This window comes from Pseudophryne corroboree, chromosome 1, assembly GCF_028390025.1.
Source record: "Pseudophryne corroboree isolate aPseCor3 chromosome 1, aPseCor3.hap2, whole genome shotgun sequence".
In the NCBI taxonomy this organism is placed as follows: Eukaryota; Metazoa; Chordata; class Amphibia; order Anura; family Myobatrachidae; genus Pseudophryne; species Pseudophryne corroboree.
Genome location: NC_086444.1, coordinates 714249232 through 714269379, shown reverse-complemented (window position 1 = coordinate 714269379; position 20148 = coordinate 714249232). Strand labels below are relative to the sequence as shown.

At 47.3% G+C, this 20148-nt stretch overlaps 1 protein-coding gene across 2 annotated transcripts in view; it reads right to left on the bottom strand.

Moving 5' to 3' along the window:
* The window catches only part of CHAF1A (chromatin assembly factor 1 subunit A), a 566913-nt gene that overhangs the window by 113393 nt on the left and 433372 nt on the right, over nucleotides 1–20148 (bottom strand). For both annotated transcript variants that reach the window (XM_063915198.1, XM_063915188.1), the window contains one exon: nucleotides 10659–10908. In XM_063915198.1, coding sequence (XP_063771268.1) covers nucleotides 10659–10908 — 250 coding nt within the window. The remainder of the gene's footprint in view (nucleotides 1–10658; nucleotides 10909–20148) is intronic.

The window sequence follows — 20148 nt, the reverse complement described above, 5'->3', positions numbered from 1 at the left end:
TGTGTAGATGAGATTCTGACCACCTGTCCAGGAGATCCAGCTGGAAAAGCCGAGCATGGAACCTCCCCGTACTGGAGAGCCTCGTAAGAGGCCAACATTTTTCCCAAAAGGTGAATGCATTGATGAACCGACACCCGGGCTGGCTTCAGGACATCCCGGACCATTATTTGTATCACCAACGCCTTTTCCTGTGGAAGAAACACCCTCTGCACGCCCGTGTCAAGGATCATCCTCAGAAAAGACAACCTCCGAGTTGGTTCCAAATTAGATTTTGGAAGGTTCAGAATCCAACCGTAGATTCTGAGTAGGCGGGTTGGACGATGCCTTTATCAGTAGATCGTACAGATACGGAATGATGTTTACCCCCTGTTTTCGGAGTAGAATCATCATCTCCGCCATCACCTTGGTAAACACCCTTGGTGCTGTAGAGACCCCGAATGGCAAGGCCTGGAACTGGAAATGACAGTCCAGTAATGCAAAACAGAGATAAGCCTGATGTGGTAGCCAAATCGGAATGTGGAGGTACGCATAATTGATATCCAGGGATACCAGGAATTTCCCCTCTTCCAGACCTGGTATCACCGCCCTGAGAGACTCCATTTTGAACTAGAACTTCAGTAAAAGGGTTCAGTGATTTTAGGTTTAGAAAGGGCATGACCGAACCATCTGGCTTCGGTACCACGAAAAGGTTCGAATAGTGTCCCGTGGCTTGCAAATGAGGAGGTACTGGGACAAGGACCTGTGCCTCCACCAAATTCTGGACTGCTGCTTGTAGGACAGTCCTGTCCGCCAACAGAACTGGCGAGCCTGATTTGAAAAATCAGTGAGGGAGATTTTGAAATTCCAACCTGTATCCCTTGGATACAATATCTATCACCCAGGGATCCAGGCCGGACGATACCCAGATGTGACTGAACTGTCTGAGCCTCGCTCCCACTGGCCCCACCTCCAGGCCGCGCGGTCCACCATCATGCGGAAGACTTCAGCATACTGGAAGCAGGCTTAGTTTCCTGGGAACCTGCAGCAGCAAGTTTCTTGGATTTAGCTCGACCTCCCCTAAAGAAGGTATTGGACGGTTTGGCCTTTCTAGGCTTGTTAAACCAAAAGGACTGTGATGCTGATGGAGAAGGATTTCTTCGGAACAGGTGCAGCAGAGGGAAAGAACAGAGACTTACTCGCTGTAGCCGTGGATATCCACGCATCCAAAGCTTCCCCAAAGAGAGCCTGACCTGTATAGGGTAGGGACTCCACACTTTTCCTGGATTCCGCGTTGGCCGACCACTGGCGCAGCCACAGTCCCCGACGAGCTGAAACAGACATGGAAGAGATCCCTGCAGCCATGGAACCCAGGTCTTTCATGGATTCTACCATAAAACCTGCTGAATTGTGAATGTTACGCAAAAACAATTCAACATCACCCTTATCCATTGTATCCAAATCCTCAAGTAAGGTGCCTGACCATTTTACTATAGCTTTTGCAATCCATGCACTAGCAATAGTGGGACGTAATATGGCCCCCGAAGTGGTGTACATTGATTTAAGTGTATTATCAATCTTTCGATCAGCCAGCTCCTTTAAGGCAGTAGATGCCGGAACACCATCTTTGAGAGTCTGGACACAGATGCGTCAACGATTGGCAGGCTTTCCCATTTTTTCCTATCCTCCTCAGGGAAAGGAAACGCCACCTGTACCCTTTTAGGGATCTGGATTTTTTTCTCAGGGTTTTCCCATGCTTTCTCAATTATAGCATTTAATTCCTTTGACTCAGGAAAGGTTAGCGAGGCTTTCTTATTTTCAGTGAAAAAAGCATCCTCAACCTGCTCAGGTGTGGTATCATTAATATTCAACACATCCCTGATAGCCTCTATCATCAATTGCACCCCCTTTGCAAGAGAGGCAGACCCCAGCAACACATCCCCAGTACAGTCTGTGGTGTCAGAGTCGGTATCCGTGTCATCTTGCATGATATGAACAAGTGCACGTTTGTGGGGGTATATAGCAGAGCGTCCTGAGGTACCAAAATCGGCCCATACTGCCATAGAGTTCTGTAATACCTTGGTTGCAGATTCATTACTTGCAAACCTATCTGAAATCTGAGAAATCCAAGATTTGATAGAGGAAAACCAAGATTTGATAGAGGAAAAAATTCCCTTGTTGGAATCTGTGCTAAACCAGTGCTATCCTGATTACATGGAATGGGATCATCCTGGAAGGACATAGCCTCCGCAGCATTTGACACAGTGTCCCAAGACATAGCTAACGGAGACCACAAAACACTCCACACACACACAGGTGGGGGCAGACAGAGTTTCACCCCCAAGAAAGGCAAGATAGACACAGAGATTGGAGCCAACCCACACACACAGCGCTTTTAACCAAAGGGAGACCCCTTGTCAGCGCTGAATGTGCACCTTAATAGGATACACAGTCGTATTGCGAGGAGAATCTCCGCCCCAACATGGCGCTGTCTTCCCGCTCTTCATCTGATTATACTGGCCGGAGGATTGATTCTAGCTGAGATCCTGGGGCCCCGATAGGCTTTGTGACCAGTGTAGGGTGTAAGCGCTGGCCCAGGACGTCCCTGAACACGCCGCACTATGTACCTCTGAGCCATCCCGGAGCTGCCGCCATCTTCACACCAGCCCCCCGCTTGCTAGGGGGGTCGGCGTCTTACTCGCCACAATCTTCAGCCCTGTAAGGGGGTGGCGGCAGCATGCTGCTGGGGTGAGCGATTCCCTGTGGCGGGGAGCAATCTATCCCCTCAGGAGCTCAGTATCCTGTCAGCGGAGTAAGTGGCTCAGACCCCGCAGGGCGGACACTACTCCAACCCTTAGTCCCACGCTGCAGGGAGGCTGTTGCCAGCAGCCTCCTTGTAAAATAAAAAACTCTAAAATAACTTTTTACTAGAAAAGCTCTGGAGAGTTCACCTAGCTGTGACCGGCTCCTCCGGGCACATTTTCTAAACTGGTAGGAGGGGCATAGGGGGAGGAGCCAGCCCACACAAACTCTTAAAGTGCCAATGGCTCCTGGTGGACCAGTCTATACCCCATGGTACTAGGACGTAAGAGAAAACCGTCAAATGCAGTCCTGCAGAAAATCACAAGTCTATTAGGAGAGGATGCAGACGCTGGAATCTCGCCAGCCAGCGATGCCGCCTGCCGGAATACCAGTGTACAGGGGCTATTTCCACTCATGGGTGTCCACGACACCCATAGAGTGGGAATACAACTGCCAGGTGGGATGCCGCTGTCTGTATACTGACAGTCGGCATCCCGTCCGGCAGGATCACTTATGTAATCCATTAGTAGTAACTGATGTAGGTCCTATGCTGGTGAAGAGATCTGTGATACACAGAATGGTGGTTGCTTAATCAAGCCAATCCAGACAAGAAAAACACAGTCACCCAGCACACTGCAAAGCACCAGCACATAGAAGATTACATAACAGCAATGTAGAGATGTCAGTTGTATATATCCTTACGCCACCTTTGCATTGTGCTGTGGGAATATGCTTTTTATTGTGGTGCACATATCTATCCTATTGTTGATCATTAACATGGATAATTGCAGTTGTTAGTGTGACGTCATACTCTAGAGGTGGTATGTTAAACGGACTACGCTGTTTGCCCATCTGATATTGCTGCCAGGGATGCTGCTGGTGGGTAATATTTGATAAAGAAAAACAAATTTTTACATATCCAGGAGTCTTTTCATAGTCATGTTACTGCAACTAAACCCCTCCCCCCACTGCTAAAGAAAAGAAAATGTAAATAAAATTTTAATCTACGGCTTGAAAAAGATTATGGGTTAGCAATTTTGCGTTCATTAGCACTGTGGTCTTTGTGTGAAGTTTTTCTCTATTTGTTGCTCTCTAAATAATATTTACATTGTGACATTACATATTAACATGCTAAACTTAATCAGGGTATACACTTTAATACAATGGGCGATATCCTATGAGCTGTGGTAAAATTACAGAGGCTAAAGGTCTTGCAGACGGCTAACCTATTAGACACGATAAACTGGCGCAAGCCGCGTCTTATCTGGGAATTTGTATTCCACCTGTCTTGGCGAAACCAAATCCCCAGAAAGTGCCCAGTTGCGGTTTCTAACAAAAACAAACAGGTTTCAGTGAATTAATTTTTTTCTTTCTACAGGCGATCTAATTGGACAGCCTTTAAAAAAATAAATAAATAGGATTTTAATACCTACCGGTAAATCCTTTTCTCTTAGACCGTAGAAGATGCTAAGGATGCTTCAAGAACCATGGGGTACAAACGGGATCTGCAGGAGACATGGGCACTTTAAGACTTTGAATGGGCGTGAACTGGCACCTCCCTCTATGCCCCTCCTCCAGACTCCAGTTTAAGTAACTGTGCCCAGGAAGACAGACATTTCGAGGAAAGAATTTATTGTTAAACCACGGTGAGCATCTTACCAGCTCACACCTCCGGTATGCCGCAGAACGTGGCATTCAATAGAACACCAGCCGACGGCATGAAGAATATGCAGCAATACGCTGACAAAGCGTAACACAACCTGTGTGTAAACACAACCAGTAACAGCATAGCGCATGCCATGGCATGAATATCGTCAGCAACAGGCAGACTTAAACGCAACACACCATGTGTGTAAACATACCCAAAAACTGAGGATACAGTACGCACTGGGACGGGTGCCCAGCATCCTCTACGGACTAAGAGAAAAGGATGGTATTAAAATCCTATTTTCTCATATGTCCTAGAGGATGCTGGGGATGCTTCAAGAACCATGGGGTTTATACCAAAGCTCTAGAACGGGCGGGAGAGTGCGGATGACTCTGCAGCACCGATTGACCCAACAAGAGGTCCTCAACAGCCAGGGTGTAAAACTTCTCAAAGGTGTATGAACCCGACCAAGTAACTGCTCGGCAAAGCCGTAAAGCCGAGACCCCTCGTGCAGCCGCCCAGGATGAGCCCACCTTTCTGGTAGAATGGGCCTTCACCGATTTCGGTAAAGGCAATCCAGCCGTAGAATGAGCTTGCCGAATCGTATTACAGATCCAGCGTGCAATAGTCTGCTTGGAAGCAGGAGTCCCAATCTTGTTGGGATCATACAGGACAACAGAGCCTCCATTGTCCTAATCTGAGCCATTCTGGCGACATTGAGACAAAGCCGCTGATTCAGACACCCACCTTGCAGATGCCAAGGCCAACAGCATGACCTCTTTCCAAGTGAGGTATTTGCGCTCAACCTTATGTAAAGGTTTTCAAACCAATGAGATTGCAGGAACTGCCACACCACGTTAAGATCCCATGGTGCCACTGGAGCACAAAGGGAGGTTGGCTGTGCAGCACTCCTTTTACGAAGGTCTGAACTTCTGGAAGGGAGGACAATTCTTTCTGAAAGAAAATTGACAAGGCCGAAATTTTTACTTTAATGGAGCCTAACTTTAGGCCCGCATCCACACCTGCTTGCAAAAAATTGAGAACGCCCCAGCTGAAATACTTCCGTAGGAGCGTTCGTGGATTCACACTAAGACACATATTTTCTCCAAACACGGTGACTATGTCTCGCCATTACTATTTTTCTAGCCTGAAGTAGTGTGAGAATGACTTCACTGGGAATACCCTTTCGGGCTAGGATTTGGCATGCAACCGCCATGCCGTCAAACGCAGCCGCGGTACGTCTTGATACACGCACGGTCCTTGCTGTAACAGGTCCTCTCGTAAAGGAAGAGGCCAGGTATCTCCTATGAGTAATTCCTGAAGATCTGGATACCAGGCCCTCCTTGGCCAGTCTGGAACAATGAGTATTGCCTGAACCCTTGTTCTTATGATCTTTATCACCTTTGGAATGAGTGGAAGTGGAGGGAACCCATATACCGACTGAAACACGGTGTCACTAGGGCGTCCACTGCTATTGCTTGAGGGTCCCTCGACCTGGAACAATATCTCTGAAGTTTCTTGTTGAAGCGAGACGCCATCATGTCTATTTGAGGAATTCCCTAACGACCTGTCACTTCTGTGAAGACATCTTGATGAAGACCCCACTCTCCTGGATGGAGATCGTGTCTGCTGAGGAAGTCTGCTTCCCAATTGTCCACGCCCGGAACGAAGACTGCTGACAGAGTGCTTGCATGTCTTTCCGCCCAGCGAAAAACGTTTTTGTGGCCTCCGCCATTGCCACTCTGCTCTTTGTTCCGCCCTGGTGGTTTATGTACGCCACTGCTGTTATGTTGTCCGACTGAATCAAGACGGGCAGACCGTGAAGATGATGTTCCGCTTGCAGAAGGCCGTTGTAAATAGCCCTTAATTCCAGAATGATTATGTGCAGACAAGCTTCCTGGCTTGACCATTTTCCCTGGAAATTTCCCCCCCCTGAATGACTGCGCCCCAGCCTCGGAGACTTGCATCCATGGACACCAGGATCCAATCCTGGATCCCAAACCTTCGTCCATCTAGGAGGTGAGAACTGTGCAGCCACCACAGGAGAGAGATTCTAGTCCTGGAAGATAGGATTATTTTACGGTGCATGTGCAGGTGAGACCCGGACCACATGTCCAACTAGTCCCGCTAAAACCACTCTGGCATTTAACCTGCTCACTGAATGGCCTCGTAGGCCGCAACCATCTTTTTCATCAACGGAACGTATTGATGGATTGACACTGTTGCAGATCTGACCCGACTCTAGGCTTTTTACACTGGAAGAAACAACTCTCAACAGTTCTGTATCTAACATTATTCCCAACGCCGACAACCGCGTCGTTGGGATCAACAGTGATTCTGGTAAGTTCAGGAGCCAACCACTTTGTTGAGTAACTGTCAGGCAGAAAGCAACGTTTTGCACCACTTGTTTCTTGACCTCACCGTACTCAGGAGATCGTCCCAGTACAGAATAATGATGACTCTTTTACTATGAATTGGTAATGACAATCCTGAATAGCAAACCCAGGTAAACCTAATGCGGCAGAAACCGTACTTAGACCCTCTTTCTCCTTTTACAGATTGGAGATCCCTGCCCTGAGAGATTCCATCTTGTAGTTCAACTTCTTAAGTAGAAATTTTTGGGATTTTAGATATAGGATTGTTCTGACCAAGACGTCCGGCCTCAGAAGCACGAAAAAGCTAGAACAGCAGCTTTTTTTTGTGTGTGTGTGTGTGTGTGTGACCGGGACAGCAGGACAATGACCTGATCCTGACCCAACTCTTGTATGGCGTCGCATACTACCTCCCCGTCCAGAGGAGAATCGGTAAGGTCTATTTGAAAAATCAGTGAGGGGAATCGTCCGGAAACTCCAGTATGTTCCCCTTGGGACTCTATTCTTAAACTCACTGGTCCATGTCCGTTCCAGGACTGACTGAAGAGTATTAGACGTGGTCCTACCGGTGTGGGCTCCTGCAAGATAGACCCAGCGTCATGCGGTGGATGTGGCAGAAACAGAGGATGATTTCTGCTTCTACGAACTTGAAAAGGCTGCTGACCTCTTAACTTTTCACCTTCCTCTACCTGCAAAGAAAGGGAAAACCGTATCCATTTGGTCGAAATGACTGCATCCTACAAAATTGTGTCACCAACCGTTGTGAGGGAACATAGGTCAAGAAGGTAGACTTACCAGTGGTATCTGCCAAGATCAACTTAAAGCCATCCCCAGACCAGGTTTCACCTTCATAGGGAAGAGACTCCAGTACTTCTCGGAGTCAGCCTCAGCATTCCATTGGTGAATCCACAACGCCCTCCTAGTCGAGACCGCCATGGAATTGGCCCGCGAACCCAAGAGTCCTATATCCCTTGTAGTCGCATGGCAGTATGCTGCAATGATATAGACATGACCCAACTTAAGGAGTACCCTGCATACAACTTACTCCCCCATGCACAAGTAATGCAAATATAATCAACGTACATGCAGACACATAATTAGAGTATCACATATCTTCCTGCATACGATCCTTTGTGACAGGGCCCTGTGCAGCCCAGGGGGTGACTCACTTTATTCTATCCACGGCGGGAAAAGAATAAACACTCGGAATACTTGACCCAGAGTTTTTTTCAACAGAGCGCTCAGCACGAAAAGGAATAACTTTACCTCAGCATTCATGATAAATTTTTTATATATATACACACATATACATATATATACACACACACACACACCTTTAAATGCACCTATACACAAATATATTTATATATATCTAACACGTATACATATATCCTTTTGTCAGGAACAGCAGGGTCCCTAGTGACGTTAATATGTTCTTAATGTGTATGAACATGTACTGAATGCTGATTTTGTGGATCTAATCAGGAAACATTATGGTCGACATAAGAAACATTATTCGCGTCGATCTCAGGGAGTAGTAACTGGGCAAAATAAAATTTTTGCGATCCCGAGGGGTCTGAGAGAAATCTATTCTATGAATATGACTCCCTCCATAATTATCATCACGTCTGTGATCATGCCACAGACCTATGTAACCTTACTATACATACATATAGGTATAGCTCTTTCTGATATGCATCACATTATCATGCCAATTTCCACCCAGTCAGATATTGTTAGTGCCGACAGGGTCACCCCCCACATCTGTGTCTCCCATATAGTTTTCTCTTGGGAAAAATATACCTCTACTGACATGGTGACATTTATTTACATGTACCAAGTACCATTAGGAGTCGACAGCGCCAACAGTGTCATTCCCTTTGTGGCAGAGCACTCAGCCTCAGATATGCCAACACACGTGTACCAAACACCCACCGACATAACACTGGCTATAAGGGATAGACCCCAGTACATTCTGTCATGGAAACACAGAAGGAGTTTACCAGCTCATTTCCACAGCGCTCATGATAGTGTGATTTTATTTTTAACTTGTATTGCACCAAACAACTGTGCCCCCCCTCGTTTTTCACTCTGATCTGTACAGCAGTACTTTGGAAGGACCAGCGTCTCTGTGAGGAGAAAATGGCGCTGAAATGAGCTGTGAGGGGGAAGCCCCGCCCCTTTAATGGCACGCTTCAGCCCCGCTATTACTTACATATATTTATACTGGCGGGGGTTAAATATAGTGCCTAGGCACTTATATATTTGATTGCCAGTCTCTGTTGAGGATTTATATGCTGCCCGGGGCGTGCGTGCCCCACCCCCCCTGCACACTACAGTGCCTGTGTGTGGGGGAGCATGGCGCACAGCGCGGCCGCTGTGCAGTACCTCAAAGCAGTCACTGAAGTCTTCTGATCTTCTTCTACTCACCAGTCTTCTGACTTCTGGCTCTGCAAGGGTGGTGACGGCGGGCTCTGGGAACGAGCATCTAGGCGTACCTAGCGATCAGACCCTCTGGAGCTAAAGGTGTCCAGTAGCCAAAGAAGCAGAGCCTTGAAACTCACAGAAGTAGGTCTGCTTCTCTCCCCTAAGTCCCACGATGCAGGGAAACTTGCCAGCAGTGCTCCCTGAAAATAATAAACCTAACAAAGGTCTTTTCAGAGAAACTCAGTAGAGCTCCCCTGTGTGTGACCAGTCTTACTGGGCACAGAATCTAAACTGGAGTCTGGAGGAGAGGCATAGAGGGAGGAGCCAGATCACACCCATTCAAAGTCTTAAAGTGCCCATGTCTCCTGCGGATACCGTCTATACCCCATGGTTCTTGAAGCATCCCAAGCATCCTCTAGGACGTATGAGAAATAAAATACAAATCGGCAAAACAAGGAGGAAAAACAGCAATATTTACCACGGCTAATAGGATGCCGCCCTATGTGTCAAATCTGGTACTGTAGGTTGTAACGAAAATCTGGCAGAAGTAGTGTGTGGGAGCAAATGATAATTATTTGCTCTCAAACGCTGGAAAACGGACAAAAACTGTTGTCCTGATAAACTGGTTAAACTCAAACTGATTTAGTCTAAATGACAATTTTTGTCAGTTTTCCAGTGTTTGGGAGCAAATGGTCAATTGTCATTTGCTCCCATACATTACCAGATTTTCGTTACAGCCATCTAATCTTAGAGTGTGCCTGCATAAACGAAAGAATAAAAAACAGCAATGGCCCCTGGAAATGAAGTGGCACAAAAGTGATTCATGTCTGTACAGAGGTAAAAGCATCAACTCATTTACCCATATAAAATATCACACAAAAAATAAGTATTGCTTAACTGGTATGAGGATAGCAATATGGAAATGCAAAGAAACAAAAAAGCATTAAAAATGAAATGCAGGTGCACACCCTAGCACTAAAAGTACCGATAATAAAAACAATTATAATAAGCTCTACAATTTTCATGGACTATAAATTAAGTTCTTAGTACGTTTTGTCATACTTACCCCATTTACCATGTCAAGGTGAACCTCAACAGATGGGTCCCTAAAATCCCCAATACTGTAATATTATATACATTTATCCATTCTAATATGTAGACCAAAATGCAAGGACCTTTAATTAAAATCAACTAAGAGCAGGTACGGAGGGTGATGGTATCAGGCACAAGGAGTCTACCTTCAATTGTACTTTATATACACAAGTACAGAGAAAGAACCTAATTTATACTTAGTAAAAGATAGGTATGAAACTGTACAATTGTCATGATCAGTATTCCTCTATTTGTGAAAAAGAAACCAGACAAGCACCATAAATTGTAATATAAAAGGCAGTCACTTTTTAAATCAAAACCACAACGGCAACACGGCTTACTTTCTCTGTCCTCTAGGCTCTTCACAGAGTTAATTTCCTGTATCATATCCTCCTCATTAATAACAGTATCTAAAATACAAACAGCAAATTTCTGGAGGAATTGAGTTTCTGCAGTGCTGCTTCCAAGCCATACACATCCAATCACTAACGGTTTCAGAACATTGATTTTCTTTCCCTTGGATTGCAGCTCATCCCATTCCTTAGCCTTTAGCCTCTGGCGTACTTTCTGATTTTCTGGGTTTTTGCATTCCTAAAAGGGCGTAAGCAGAATTAAGAGAAATAATCACCATTTAATGTTTTACAAATGTTTCTGGCATCTTATCTTTGAAAAATATTTAAATTGTATTAAAATACAAAGCTTGTCTGCATACGGTTAGTGTTATTTCTCTTACATGCTAAACTCAAGTAATAATACTACCATGATGGTGCACAGCTGACCAGGTCAGGAAAGACCATGAACATTCATGTGTGCAACTTACTAAAGGGCTGTGCCCCCTACCGTAGTTACCAACTTGCTTGAATGCACTCTAGCAGCAAAAGTTGATAGTCCCCGGAGCATCGCTCTCACACGGCTACTCAAATGAGTTCAGGGCTATACAAAAAATGTTACCCTTTGAGACCAAGGAGCGGTATCCCTTTACCCACGGTAAAACAACATTATTATTTTTCGCAATTTTTCACAGATTTTTTTATTTTCTTTACAGGCTATTCTATTATATCAGGAGGGGAGCAGTCATGTGACCTGGGATGCGAATGGGTGGGGGTGGGGTAAGCGCTGCACCGGAACCAGTCAGGAGCCAGCTCCTGGTGCAGTACACAAAATCCTCGATAAGCAGCAGCTTATGCCGGCTTATCAGGGCCAACAGAATAGTCCTGACCTATATCATTAACAGCAGTAATGTACCACGAATAATAGGATACCACCCAAAGTAGTCAAAAGAAACTATACTGTCAGAGAGAGGCTAGAATGGCCGGTTGGGGAGTTTTAACAATCAAATACTTGGGTCTACTCTTTCAGGACAGTTGCAAAATAAATAAAAAATTTCTATATATTTGTGTTCTACCTTCTATAGCACCAGCTTTAGTTATATTTCTACCGAGCCAAACAGGACAGAACTAGAGAACATTTAACTTTGGACCATTCCGGGGCGTGGCTTGGTCGGCTAACTGACTGGCAGCAGTTCATCGGAGCTCCTGACTGAGCCCTCTCTAAAGGCTCCTTTTACCCCGTCTCCCTGGCCCCCCCTCATCATTTCAGGTCACCCTGCCAGTATTGTATGCCCAGTGAGGTGCAGGAGCGCTGGGGAGCCGGAGGTCAAGTTTCCGCCGATTGAGGCCTTTCCGCCGCCCAGAAGCCGGGGACTGAATTTCTGCGGTCCCGGCCGTGACCCCCCAGCGCGCCGGCCGACGGACCCCCTTCCCTGCTCACCCATGTGCTTGTGGAGCCTCCTGCACAACCGCGGCGTCTGCTCGCCGCCAGCTTGTTCTGACTGTCTCTCCCTGCGCCGCAGCCCGCGAGACGCTGCTGGCTGGAGCTGGGTCCGGGGGCAGCGGCCATCTTGAGATACGAACGTGCACTTCCTTCATCCCCTGCTGGCGAGGTGAGCTTGGGGGGCCGGGTACACTGCACAGGAGACCCTGTGCTGGGCTGCTGTGGATACTGAGCGGCTGGTGCTTTTTTAAATAAGGTGGCCGGGCTGTGTCCCCCCCCCACCCCCCTCTCCATTTACTACTGCTTGGCTCTCCCTGGAGCCTATGAGGATGGGGTGGAGAGCTATGGACACCCCTGCTCCTCTGCAAAGCAGCTCAGTATTGGATCTGTACATATACATGCCCTGGCGCTCCCCTGCTGATTAAAGCCTCGGCCCTCACATCTCTATAAAGTGCCATAGCTTGGCATTCCCTCTTCACTGCAAGAGACACTGCTGCATTTACTTACATATACCTTGTACCCTCCCTGGATCCTCAGGTACCTCTCCATTAGGGGGGATCCTTCTAAGAGCCTGCACGTCCCAGACACAGCACTGTGTCTCCCTGTCTGTCCTTGCTGTGGCAGCCATTTTAACTCTCAAAAAACTAAGAGGGGAGGGAAATCATCTGCAGTTAAGAAATCTGGTGACAAGTCCCTACAATCTAATTTGTTTCGCTATCTTCAACCGGACACTGAGAGCGAGGACGCTCGTTCATCATCCTCTGTGTCTGGCTCTCCTGCTGACATCGGAGGGATGGCGGGAGCCGACTCTTAACCGTTGGACAAGTGGCCTGAAGCCTCTATGGCTGATGTTTTGACCTACTTGCGTTCACTTCCTACCAAAAAAGGATCTACCTACCAATAAAGACTTTCTGGTTCTGGAACAAAAGATACGTGACACGGTCAAATCTGAGATCTCCGTACTCCAGGCAGATATCTCTCAAATATCCCATCGAGTATCAGATATGGAAGACCACGTCGATGAAGTTTCCTCATTTCAACGGAAACTCTGCGATACTGTTGCACTTCACGCTCAGGAACTGAGGGCTCTCTGGCGTCGACAAGACTACCTTGAGAACAGTGGTCGGAGAAACAACTTACACGGCAGGGGGTTGCCGGAAGATGTCCAGAGTCCGGGGATTGCTGACGCCCTTACTAAGATCTTCAATGAGATCATTGATGCAAACCCGGACAACACCATACTGTTTGATAGGGCTCACAGAGCACTACGCCCGAAAGGTCTTTCTTCTGAGGCTCCCAGAGATGTTATATGTCGTCTCCATTACTATCACATAAAGGAGGAGATTCTTACTAAAGCCCGCAAACTAGATCGATTGGAATTCGATAAAAATGTGATTCAGATCTTTCCAGACCTGTCATGGTCTACGCTCCAGCAACGTAGATCTCTTAAGCCCCTGACAGAGGCTCTTAAAGAGAAGGGTATACAATTCCGATGGGGCTTTCCCTTTAATATCCAAGCCACCTTTGAGGGTAGACAGGTTTTCTTGCACATGCCAGACGACTTGGACAATTTTTGTTCTACACTGTCTATACCTAAACCTGCCTTAACGGATTGGACACAATCTTATCACCGTTTTGATCCTCTTATGCCTCCAGCCCCACGGGCGTCCTGGACCCCGGTCAGCAACAGGAAACGGGGTACGACTCGGTCGCCTCCGAATCATGGCGAGGCTGGGACTTGATATATAACATTTCTCTTTCTCCTTGATATAAAGTAGTTTGATAAAGTTTCGTTTTGAGCGGCTCTGCTTGGTCCTTCGATGTCTGGTAGAGCGAATCCGGGAGCGCAACGCTAGGCCATTGCTCTTCCTCCACACCAGAGATTCTGCTTTAAAGTTTAATCACTTAGTGATATTGCCTTTTCATGCTTCCACCCCTTCCCTTTCCCTGACACTCCTGTTGTTTGGATTTGTTGCATTCTATTGCTTTCTATAAGATTTTTATTCTATTTTTTATTTTCAATTGTTTATGTAGAAATGATTGTCCCCACTGCGTTTACTACAAGATGGGGGGACCCTTGTATGCATAATACTGATGTCAGATGGCTGTTTCTGGAGTCCCCTTGGTTACACACTGTTCTACTCTTGTCCCGAGGTTGTGTTGTCACTACTGTGCCCCAGTTGTGTCAGGCCGCCTGCCTATTTTGGCTCTTAAGTCGTGGGTATGACCTCCCTACGACTTAACAGCGGTGAAATTGCCATTCTACAAGACGTAATATTATTGTCATATAGTTCTATGTTCTCTGTATTGGTCTTTCTCCTTGTGCTTTGCTTTTTCTTGCTCTTTCTCCCTCCCCCTTTTTTCTTGGTCTCTCCGCCTATCTCCATTGCAGCCCTGGGTACCCAATGCGATCGGACCCTGTACCTTCCTCGCATTTTCAGTAAGTCAATGGTACCTTTATTACTCATTGTAGACAACAAATTCAGCCCTCCTAATGTCTTCTGACCTTAGGCTATGTTCCTTCAACGTGAAGGGACTTAATATTCCCGAAAAGAGGTCCACTTTGCTACGGGAGTTATGGGCGGAGCGTAGAGACATAACTTTTCTCCAGGAGACCCATTTTAAAAGTCAAGCCTCCCCTAAATTAGGAAATTATTATTATCCACAGGTTTTTTGTAACAATAACGCCGTCAATAAATCTCTGGGGGTAGCGATTTTAGTGGCACGCCGGGTCCCGGATGTTTCTCACCTGATTCTGGAAGAAGGTTGGTGCCAGGTTGTTAAATGCACAATACATAACCAGGTTTATACTCTTGTTAATATATACGCTCCTAATCAACGCCAAAGACAGTTTTTCACCAAAATACTGCGATAAAATAGAGCCCATTAAAGAAGGGCGTCTGATCGTGGGGGGGGGGGCGACTTTAACTGGTCCTTAGACCCGGGGATAAACTGTTCATCTTCCCTGACTAGACGGTTGACACGAGATCACAGTCGTGTCAGTCGACTTCTCCGCGAGTTTCAGTTGATGGACTTATGGAGAACTCAACATCCGACGGGAAAGGATTACACTTTTTCTCCTCCTCACAATATGTACTCACGCCCAGACTACTTCTTAGTTGAGCATAGATTTTTACACTTATTTCCTTCAAGTGCAATTGGACACATCACATGGTCAGACCCGGTATATATCTCTGTTGCACTTTCACCAGCCCCCACCACACCATGGAGGTTTAATAATTGCTTGACGCAGGATCCTTGTTTAAAGGCTAAACTCACCTCAGCCATCTCAGACTATATTGCGACAAATGACACCCCAGATGTTAGTGCACTCACAATTTGGGAGGCACACAAATGTGTAGTTCGAGGAAGATGTATACAGCTTGGCTTTCAGCTCAAGAAAGAGCGAATGGCACAGAGGCTGCAGCTCATTGAACGAATAGCGACTTTAGAGGCCTCGCACCAGTCCTCCCTTGATACAGGGGTTTTTCCTCGAACTAACTGAGGCTCGTCAAGCCCTTAATAAATTTTTATGGGATAAAACTAAATTAGGAATGACCAAATGTTGACATAAATTTTATTTGTGGGGCAACAAACCAGGTGCGATGCTCGCTAGGGCATTAAGGGCCCAAAGACTGCAGTCTTATGTGCGCCCTGTCCATGGGCCGGGGGGACGTGCTGCATATACATTGCCTCAGATTGCTCATTCCTTCCAAAATTATTACGAGTCCCTCTATAATCTTAGAAAGGATCAAACCCCTCAGGCTGCCTCTAATCTGAGGGTATTGATACAGAGATACCTGGCGGAAGTTGAATTTCCAAAACTTCCCGAGTCAGACCTGGATGCTCTGAAACAACCCTTTACTCTAGAAGAGCTAAAAACAGCCTTGGCGGCTACACCGACTGGGAAGAGTCCAGGTTCGGATGGTTTCCCAGTCGGATACTATAAAGCCTTTAAACAATCCTTGTTGCCCATCTTCTTGAAGGCGTGCAATGCCATCTCTGCCGAGAAAGGCTTTTCTCAGCAGACCTTGGAAGCACATAAAAATAAGATTTTACTCACCGGTAAATCTATTTCTCGTAGTCCGTAGTGGATGCTGGGTACTCTGTAAGGACCATGGGGAATAGACGGGCTCCGCAGGAGACTGGGCACTCTTTAAAGAAAGATTAGGTACTACATCTGGTGTGCACTGGCTCCTCCCTCTATGCCCCTCCTCCAGACCACAGTTAGGGAAACTGTGCCCGGAAGAGCTGACATTACTAGGAAAGGATTTGGAATCCAGGGTAAGACTCATACCAGCCACACCAATCACACCGTACAACTCGTGATAACTATACCCAGTTAACAGTATGAACAACAACTGAGCCTCATTAAACAGATGGCTCAGAACAAAAAACCCTATAGTTAAGCAATAACTATATACAAGTATTGCAGAAGTCCGCACTTGGGACGGGCTCCCAGCATCCACTACGGACTACGAGAAATAGATTTACCGGTGAGTAAAATCTTATTTTCTCTGACGTCCTAGTGGATGCTGGGTACTCCGTAAGGACCATGGGGATTATACCAAAACTCCCAAACGGGCGGGAGAGTGCGGATGACTCTGCAGCACCGAATGAGCAAACTCAAGGTCCTCCTCAGCCAGGGTATCAAACTTGTGGAATTTTGCAAATGTGTTTGATCCGGACCAGGTAGCAGCTCGGCAAAGTTGTAAAGCCGAGACCCCTCGGGCAGCCGCCCAAGAAGAGCCCACCTTCTTCGTAGAATGGGCTTTGACTGATTTAGGATGCGGCAGTCCAGCCGCAGAATGTGCAAGTTGAATCGTGCTACAGATCCAGCGAGCAATAGTCTGCTTAGAAGCAGGAGCACCCAGCTTGTTATTCTGACTCTAGCCGTCCTAGAAACACAGATTTTCAGGGCCCGGACTACATCCAGCAACTTGGAAGCCTCCAAGTCCCGAGTAGCCGCAGGCACCACAATAGGTTGGTTCAAATGAAACGCTGATACCACCTTAGGGAGAAATTGGGGACGAGTCCTCAATTCTGCCCTGTCCATATGGAAGATCAGATAGGGGCTTTTACATGACAAAGCCGCCAATTCTGACACACGCATAGCCGAAGCCAAGGCCAAAAGCATGACCACTTTCCACGTGAGATATTTCAACTCCACGGACTGAAGTGGCTCAAACCAATGTGATTTTAGGAAAGCCAACACAACGTTGAGATCCCAAGGTGCCACTGGAGGCACAAAAGGGGGCTGAATATGCAGCACTCCCTTAACAAACGTCTGAACTTCAGGCAGTGAAGCCAGTTCTTTTTGAAAGAAAATAGACAGGGCCGAAATCTGGACTTTAATGGATCCCAATTTTAGGCCCATAGTCACTCCTGACTGTAGGAAGTGCAGAAATCGACCCAGCTGAAATTCCTCTGTTGGGGCCTTCATAGCCTCACACCAAGCAACATATTTTCGCCATATGCGGTGATAATGTTTTGCTGTCACGTCCTTCCTAGCTTTTATCAGCGTAGGAATGAATTCAACCGGAATGCCCTTTTCCATCAGGATCCGGCGTTCAACCGCCATGCCGTCAAACGCAGCCGCGGTAAGTCTTGGAACAGACAGGGCCCCTGCTGTAGCAGGTCCTTTTGGAGCGGCAGAGGCCAAGGGTCCTCTGAGATCATTTCTAGTAGTTCCGGGTACCAAGTTCTTCTTGGCCAATCCGGAACGATGAGTATAGTTCTTACTCCTCTCTTTCTTATTATCCTCAGTACCTTTGGTATGAGAGGAAGAGCAGGGAAAACAAACCGACTGGTACACCCACGGTGTCACTAGAGCGTCCACAGCTATCGCCTTGAGGGTCCCTTTTAGCTTTTTGTTGAGGCGGGACGCCATCATGTCCACCTGTGGCCTTTCCCAACGATTTACAATCAGCTGGAAGACTTCTGGATGAAGTCCCCACTCTCCCGGGTGGAGGTCGTGCCTGCTGAGGAAGTCTGCTTCCCAGTTGTCCACTCCCGGAATGAACACTGCTGACAGTGCTATCACGTGATTTTCCGCCCATCGGAGAATCCTTGTGGCTTCTGCCATTGCCATCCTGCTTCTTGTGCCGCCCTGTCGGTTCACATGGGCGACCGCCGTGATGTTGTCTGACTGAATCAGCACCGGCTGGTTTTGAAGCAGGGGTTTTGCTTGACTTAGGGCATTGTAAATGGCCCTTAGTTCCAGAATATTTATGTGTAGGGAAGTCTCCTGACTCGACCATTGTCCTTGGAAGTTTCTTCCCTGAGTGACTGCCCCCCAACCTCGGAGGCTTGCATCCGTGGTCACCAGGACCCAGTCCTGTATGCCGAATCTGCGGCCCTCGAGAAGATGAGCACTCTGCAGCCACCACAGCAGAGACACCCTGGCCCTCAAGGACAGGGTGATCAGCCGATGCATCTGAAGATGCGATCCGGACCACTTGTCTAACAGATCCCACTGAAAGATCCTTGCATGGAACCTGCCGAAGGGAATTGCTTCGTAAGAAGCTACCATCTTTCCCAGGACTCGCGTGCAGTGATGCACCGACACCTGTTTTGGTTTCAGGAGGTCTCTGACCAGAGATGACAACTCCTTGGCCTTCTCCTCCGGGAGAAACACCTTCTTCTGTTCTGTGTCCAGAATCATACCCAAGAACAGCAGACGCGTTGTAGGAACCAGCTGCGACTTTGGGATATTCAGAATCCAGTCGTGCTGTTGCAGCACTTCCTGAGATAGTGCTACTCCGACCAACAACTGCTCCATGGACCTCGCCTTTATAAGGAGATCGTCCAAGTACGGGATAATTATAACTCCCTTCTTTCGAAGGAGTATCATCATTTCGGCCATTACCTTGGTAAATACCCTCGGTGCCGTGGACAGACCAAACGGCAACGTCTGGAATTGGTAATGGCAGTCCTGTACCACAAATCGGAGGTACTCCTGGTGAGGTGGGTAAATGGGTACATGTAGGTAAGCATCCTTGATGTCCAGTGATACCATATAATCCCCCTCTTCCAGGCTTGCAATAACCGCCCTGAGCGATTCCATTTTGAACTTGAACTTCCTTAAATAAGTGTTCAAGGATTTCAAATTTAGAATGGGTCTCACCGAACCGTCTGGTTTCGGTACCACAAACATTGTGGAATAGTAACCCCGTCCCTGTTGAAGGAGGGGAACCTTGATTATCACCTGCTGGAGGTACAGCTTGTGAATTGCCGCCAGTACTACCTCCCTGTCCTTGGGAGTAGCTGGCAAGGCTGATTTGAGGTAACGGCGAGGGGGAGACGTCTCGAACTCCAGCTTGTATCCCTGAGATACTACTTGTAGAACCCAGAGATCCACTTGTGAGCGAACCCACTGGTCGCTGAAGTTCCGGAGACGGGCCCCCACCGCACCTGGCTCCACCTGTGGAGCCCCAGCGTCATGCGGTGGACTTAATGGAAGCAGGGGAGGATTTTTGTTCCTGGGAACTGGCTGTCTGGTGCAGCTTTTTCCCTCTACCCCTGCCTCTGGGCAGAAAGGACGCGCCTCTAACCCGCTTGCCTTTCTGAGGCCGAAAGGACTGTACTTGATAATACGGTGCTTTCTTAGGCTGTGAGGGAACCTGAGGTAAAAAAGTCGACTTCCCAGCTGTTGCTGTGGATACGAGGTCCGAGAGACCGTCCCCAAACAATTCCTCACCCTTATAAGGCAAAACTTCCATGTGCCTTTTAGAATCAGCATCACCTGTCCACTGTCGAGTCCATAATACTTTCCTGGAAGAAATGGACATTGCATTAATTCTAGATGCCAGCCGGCAAATGTCCCTCTGTGCATCCCTCATATATAAGACTACGTCTTTAATATGCTCTATGGTTAACAAAATAGTGTCCCTGTCAAGGGAATCAATGTTATCAGACAGGGAATCAGACCACGCTGCTGCAGCAGCACTACACAGCCATGCTGAAGCAATAGCAGGTCTCAGTATAGTACCTGAGTGTGTATACACAGACTTCAGGATAGCCTCCTGCTTTCTATATGCAGGCTCCTTTAAGGCGGCC